This window comes from Etheostoma spectabile, chromosome 2 (assembly GCF_008692095.1).
Source record: "Etheostoma spectabile isolate EspeVRDwgs_2016 chromosome 2, UIUC_Espe_1.0, whole genome shotgun sequence".
Taxonomy (NCBI): Eukaryota; Metazoa; Chordata; class Actinopteri; order Perciformes; family Percidae; genus Etheostoma; species Etheostoma spectabile.
The window spans coordinates 19,383,611-19,390,295 of NC_045734.1; the positions used below are offsets into that span (position 1 = coordinate 19,383,611).

The 6,685-nt window shown below is 42.0% G+C and overlaps 1 protein-coding gene across 2 annotated transcripts in view; it reads left to right on the top strand.

The window, feature by feature from the left end:
* The first annotated feature begins 124 nt into the window (after nt 1-124).
* LOC116698452 (cytoplasmic phosphatidylinositol transfer protein 1) overlaps nt 125-6,685 on the top strand; it is a 73,376-nt gene continuing 66,815 nt past the window's right edge. Inside the window, exon 1 of one of the 2 annotated variants that reach the window (XM_032530395.1) lies at nt 125-433. In XM_032530395.1, coding sequence (XP_032386286.1) covers nt 386-433 — 48 coding nt within the window. In that variant the 5' untranslated portion in view covers nt 125-385. The remainder of the gene's footprint in view (nt 434-6,685) is intronic. The other variant, XM_032530404.1, reaches the window with a different exon arrangement.

Consider the following 6,685-nt stretch of genomic DNA (forward strand, 5'->3'; position numbering starts at 1 on the left):
CATGAGACGGGACGGATGACATGGGATGCTCCAGGCTGCAGCCAAACGTGACAAATTGTATACTCTTATTTTGAAGCCCTAAATCCTACGGCTTCCGGTCTTGTTCGGCACTGTCGACTCTTAGCTTGACTCGACAGCTTGATAGGAAGGGGCGATCCTGAACGGAACCGAGCTCATTTCTACCCTTACGTTCACGGAGAGAGTGTCCTTTGGTTCTGATGAAAGAACTCAGCCGTAACTCGGGTGTATTTTATAACCCGGGCTAACCATCCTCCCATATGCGCTGACACGTATCCAGATATTACACACGGGTGGCGGAGGGAGCATTTTACTTGGTTGCTTTGACACATTGTGAATATAAAGCCTACAAGACACGCGAAGGAAGATGTTGCTGAAGGAGTACAGGATATGCATGCCTCTCACAGTGGAAGAGGTGAGTTTTCTGGTTTTTCCCCCGTTTTACTTGTTTGGGCCATTTTCACCACGACTGAGGTTCGCTAATTGGTCAGGAAACTCTGACAGCTAAACCGTTGGGTTTGCTGTCCCAGACATGTGGCAGGAGGAGGTTACGGGGTGTGTGAGAAATACATTTAATACCATTGAGGTTAACTTTAAGGCACTTCATTGAGGCCTAGACCTTTCGCTCCTGTTATGGCTAACTCTTCCTATGCCTGTGGAGCCGTTTACACCATTCCGCTAAGCCTAAATTGACTACTTTTTTGTTTTTGTTTGTTTCTCTAGGGAAAATAACGTCAGCAATCCTATTTAAAGTCGGTTTCAGAAAGATTCTAAACAAACAGTTCACTTTACTCTGCACCCTATGAAACACTTTTATAAAATACACATCTATTGTAGGATAGTTTGTAGCCTGTGATTTATTCCTGGAGTGGGCTGATAATATGAACTGTATGAACCTCACTGATCAGCACCCTAGAAGTCACAATATACGTCCTTATGCTGTGGTTTCAACCATCTCTCTCTCTCTCTCTCTCTCTCTCTCTCTCTCTCTCTCTCTCTCTCTCTCTCTCTCTCTCTCTCTCTCTCTCTCTCTCTCACACACACATATTAAATCCATGCTACCTTATTGGTTGTACACGATGGCACTGACTGCAGTGCAGGGGTCTCTGCACTGAGTTGGGGTCAGTTGCAATTGTGCTTCACTAATTGTATCAAATGGACATTGTCCAGGTTAAGCCTATTTGTCTATTTGGTCTCAAGACTGAAGCCTAAACTTAGAAGGTGAAGATGATTGCTTTCTTGTCCTGACATGCATGCAATACATCAAGACAGTGCCTTTTTCAAATTCTCACCCATGTATGTCATTTTTTTCTTTCTCATCTCCATGGCTTGTGATGCGTGATGGGAGTGATGCGTGGGCGTCGTTATGGGGTGGGAATCTCTGGGCACCTCATGATTCGATTCTGAGGCCAACGATTTGATTCTAAACCGATTATTGATGCAACAGTTTTTTTATGTACATGCGGGGTTTAAAAACATATATACATATTAACTATACCTATTGATGATACGCTTCTTCTGAGACAAGCAGGCACAACAGTGGTTTCTATGCCCTGATGACTGACTGACAGGCTGAGGATGGAAGGCAGCTTCATTTCTACAGCACCTTTTAAGCAAAATGGCAATTCAATTACATTTCTTTGCACTTAAGTTAGTTCTCCATTTGTTCAATGTTGACAGCAGGGTAGTCCCCAAGTTTATTGTTAAAGTTTTGTGTCATTATGCAGTTTGCAATAAAAAGTCTTTGTTGTTTACATTCCTTTGCATTTTAGTTAGTTCCACATTAGCCTGTATGTTGTGGAAAAAAAGTTCAAATTTTCTGCAGGAAACCCTGTGCAGGATTCTTTTTCCTTCCTTTCTATCTTTCTTTCTTTTTTCACCACCTGCTGTATGAATGCAACTTCCTGCCAATATAAATTGCAATAGGGAAAAACCCTTTCATCACATTGCAGGCCACACCTAAATAGTAATATGGCCTTCCAATGTATGATTAAGAATCAGTTCATGCTGCAAATAATTCTGTTCATCAGCTGGTGTTCATATTTTACTGGTCAAGCTCTAAGGCCATGCTGAAGGTCCTTAAGGATATGTATAATAAAGCAAAACAGGATACTTCTTTGAAATAAAATATAATTAGTAGTGAGGTGGGACAAGCTTTTATACTGTACTCATATTGTAACATTTAAAAAGGGGATGGATGCATTAGTCTCACATAGACCTTAGCAAACAAGAATGCTGTTACTGCATTTTGCTTCCATTTGTCTTCCTGCACAGATAAAGCCCTATTAGGATCAATCCCAGGGAGCAGGCCGTCATTGTCTTAACTTAGAAAAAAAGCCTCATTTTAATGTGGGAGTAACACACAGGAGGTTCTATTTTTTTCTTATCATGGCCTGCACACAATGAGCTGAGTGTCATCCCTTATCTCCTAAAAGTTGAGTCAAAGTTTCCTGTCAGTCCAAAGGGAGAGGAAGAATGGAATGAAAGAAGGAATGGATAGATGGCGAGCATAAGAATTAAGTAAAGAAAAGGGGGAGGAGTGCAGCACGTTCTGGGAGATTTTTCTTTCTTTCCCAGGGTTGTCTGCTTAGATTTGGAGTCATGAGGACATGCAAGGTCACGTCTTTCTGTGTATTGTCTCTGGGACGAGATTACTGTTTGCTGCTCTGCTGTGTTGCGTCACCACAGCCTTACTACTGCAGATGTTGGACAGCTATCACAGCAGTGTTTGTACAAGTTTAACAAACCATACACAATGAAGAAATCATTTAGCGGTACCAGAGTGCATGAGCTGTTCTCTGTCCTCTTAATCATCTCTTGCCTGTCTGGGTTTGTGCCTGTTTACTGCTGCCTTTCATCCCTCCATTTTCTTCATTCTTCTACTATCAAAGAATAAGAAGTAATGGCTTCTCTCTTTGGGGTGAACTTTTGGTTGATAAATTAAAAAAAATAATCGCCACAGTTTCTCTATGTTAAAGAAATAGTTCAACATTTTGCTTAGCCTAGCATAAAGACTAGAAATATGGGAAACAAGGCAAAAAAATCCACCTAAGACTCACCTATGTTTGAGTAGAACTACACGAAGCAGGTAATTTAAAAAAGAATCCGGCTCCTCTGGCACCACCTACAACCTACAGCAATATTGGTTGAATCTCAGACAAGATTTAGTTGTAACTCGATCCAGAACCACTTAGCCAAGAAATAATAATTTTCCCTTTTCAGTCCCTTGGGGATAACTCTGCTCTGTTCTCCTGTGACCGGGGCGATTCATTAGCCACTGTGCCCATTTTATTCATTGGAAGGATAGAGAGGTGATGCATCACTGGAGACACAGATGTGTTCTTTCTCCTGCTCTCTGTGTCTGTCTACCATTATGTCTTTCTCTGCAGCAGTAGCGCTCACTTGCACCTCTCCGTCTTTGGCTGACATGCCCTTTTTCAAGCTCACAAGAAAAATGCTGACTTTGCCCAACCTTTGGCTGACCTGAGTTTCACTGTGCGTCTACTGCAACACAACTGCTTTCAAAACCCATTTTCCCCCTTAACGTGGCCTGGGTTGATGAATGAGAAGTATTTATCACAACTTCAACTTCGCACTCTAATAGCTTCTTCTGCACAGTGCACCGGAGAACTCTTAGATTTGTGCTCAGATTTACAATAACCTAGAGGGTATTAGCTGAATAAGGTTTTTGCAGGGAAATTAAAGCTGAAGCCGGTCTTATTTTACTTCCATTAACCGTAGTGAGTCAAACAATATATATTATAATATATATAATAGATATTCAGTAAAGGCCAGTGAAAAGACACAGAAACCTCAACATCCATGTGTTTTGCATCTGATTGATGTAGTCACAAGACGGTCGTACCCATTTGCCGAATGGCTGTATGACAGGGTTTTAGCTCTGGCAATAACAGAAAGATTGTGACACTATTTTATTGCGAAAGATTGTTATCTGCTCTGAGACCCTGCTACCAAAAGGTGTGACTAATTTGGATCACCATGCTTTCTATTCAAATCAGTAAAGTACTTCATCACAATTTGGGCATTTATAGCAGACCTCAGAACCGTTGGTTCAACCCCAGAATTAAGATGGCTCCCTTCTGTAATGACTTCTTGTATAAATGGGAGGATGTGTGACACTGGCTGCTTGAATGAATGATTGGCTTGCTGGATGGATGGCTGGAAGGACGCCTGAGTTGCTGTCTCATGTCGGCATTTTTCAAAGCATTAACAAGTAACGATCTTACCAGAATTCATTCAAGATAATAAATATCTTATAATGTAGTGCGCCTCACATTTGCCAAAAAACATACACATCACTAAAGCCTAATTTGGACTCGCACAGTGCAGTCAGCACCGGGCAGTGGTATTGTATTGTAGTGGACACATGAAGTACTGTAATGGGATAAGAACTGCTGTTCTTTCACCCACAAGGGATTATCTGTCATAAATGTGTATAGTGTTCATCTTGTATAGAAATGTTCTCAGCCCTCAAGCATGACATTGACAATTTAAACCATTTCACACAACATTACTTTTCCATGTCCTGAGGCACTATTAAGTGGATAAAAACAGTTTATTTGGGTCACATTTTCACAAAAGGCAGGAGAAGGTTTCATCATTGTTGGCGCTAGTGTTTCTTCCCCCTGGTTACCTCATTCATGTTGGAGAAAAAAAAACTTTTTGGCAATTGCTGGTTTGTTAAAACCCCCTTTTAATAAGGGCTCTTTAACAAGATTGGTTGCCTTTGTTCATCCCCGGAGCATGTTTCCATGACGCCAGCAGTTAATTTCATGTATCCACAGGCTGGGAGAGCTGGAAAGCAGTGAGAACAAACGTGTTAACACTCAGTGAGGACAGCAAGGCTACTTTCCAGACAAATCAAGCTGTTTTTTCAGGCATAGTAATTAAAGAAGACAGTGTCCCTAGAGCGCTGGGCATTCCTGCATTTAGAATGCATGATGTAATGTAATATAAAGCTTTGTAAAGTGAGACTTTACTGACCCCATTGTCCCCATACACAGGAAGGTCGGTGTTATTGTCAATTAGGGGGATGTTTGCCAACACGGGGGATCCCCCCTTGGATTATGGCTTTGCTCCCTGCTTATTTCACTATCATGCTGACTTCCATAGCACATCAACCAACCCTAAATATGACATAAAAGCTCCAAGGTATCCAAGCTAGTGTTATGATGTCCACTGCTACCCATTCAGAATATTGTTTTCTCTCTTCATGTTTAGACTCTCATCTTTCCCAGGGTTTGTTTAGTAAATGGGGCCTGTTAGATGCTGTTTGTTTGGTGTCATGGTAAGGTACAAGGTCTTTTTTTGTCATCTGGTATACATGACAATGCTGTGATTCAATCAACATCCTATTTACTGCCATTTACTCTTCTAGAGGAAACCATCATGGGTTGTGATGGACCATTATCCACAGATGAGCCCCATTCTCATTTCCTCGATGGCTGTGTGTGTGTGTTTAGGCGTACGTTTACGTGTGTGTGTGTGAGTGTGAGTGTCGTGTCACAAGAAAGGCTGTTTCATAACACAAGAGCTACATGATATTGTCACCTTTCTGACAGTCGCACTTTGGATTTAAGACTCAACCTTTTCCGCTGACAATTTAATTTACAACAATAGTACATGAAAATAACTTTAGTCTTGTCTAGAGAACCATCTGGAAGGGCTTTGAAACTGAACTTGCCATTCAAACAATCCTTATACATAGGGCTGCACAATTAATCAAATTTGAATCACAATCACGATTTTGACTTTCCACGATCAAATTTGCGTGATCGAGCGATTATTTTAAAGCGTCATTTTATAGAACGCTGAGTTTTTTTGCATAGCGCATCTACCGCTCCGTAAACCACTGTCTGCTCATGTGCCAGTCAGAGTGGTTCCCTGCACCGCGCAGCTTAGTTTCTAGATGTAGACAGTCACAGAAGACAGAGTAACGTGAGGAAAATTCAACAGCGGTCGTTTATACGTCGGTTTGCCACTTTACCAGTAAATGCAACATTTTGTCCCGTCTGTGTTGTTATTCAGACAACAGCGGTGACCAGTGCTAGTCGGTGGCGGTGCTAGTTAGCGTCTGTTACCTAGCAGGGCTGTAGGTCGCTGGTAATATTTTTCCTCTAGGATGCACCGGTGCACATAATGTCCTTGGATCCGCTGCAATGTTGTTATATTAATATGGTTTAATTTTGCGTTACATGACCCATTTCGTCTGTAAAGCCGTGCCTGTGTTTGGATCTCTCCTCTACTCTCTTTCCTCTTACTCTCCGCGCAGCCCTGCCACACAGCGCCGTTCCACACTTCTGACCTTTGTCTACAGTTTTAATTGTTATTAACACAGCTGTATATTGTTAAATATGAGGGGGCAAACCTGTATTTGTACCAGTGTTTCTGCTGGTAACTCTGCTATCGCGGCCGCCACGGCGAAGAACACAGAAGAAGTTATTGAATGCAACTAATTTCAGTTGGTAGAGTAACAGCGCGTGAGACGCAGCCTGCTGGACCTGGGCGAGAGATGTGACCCATGGCCACAATATCATAGTTTATAAAAATGCAGCACAGTGAGAATACAGACATTTCACACACACGTGTGTATCCGCCGTTTGACCCGTGCTGGACCTGTTCATAATGAGTCAGCCGTCTCTCTGAG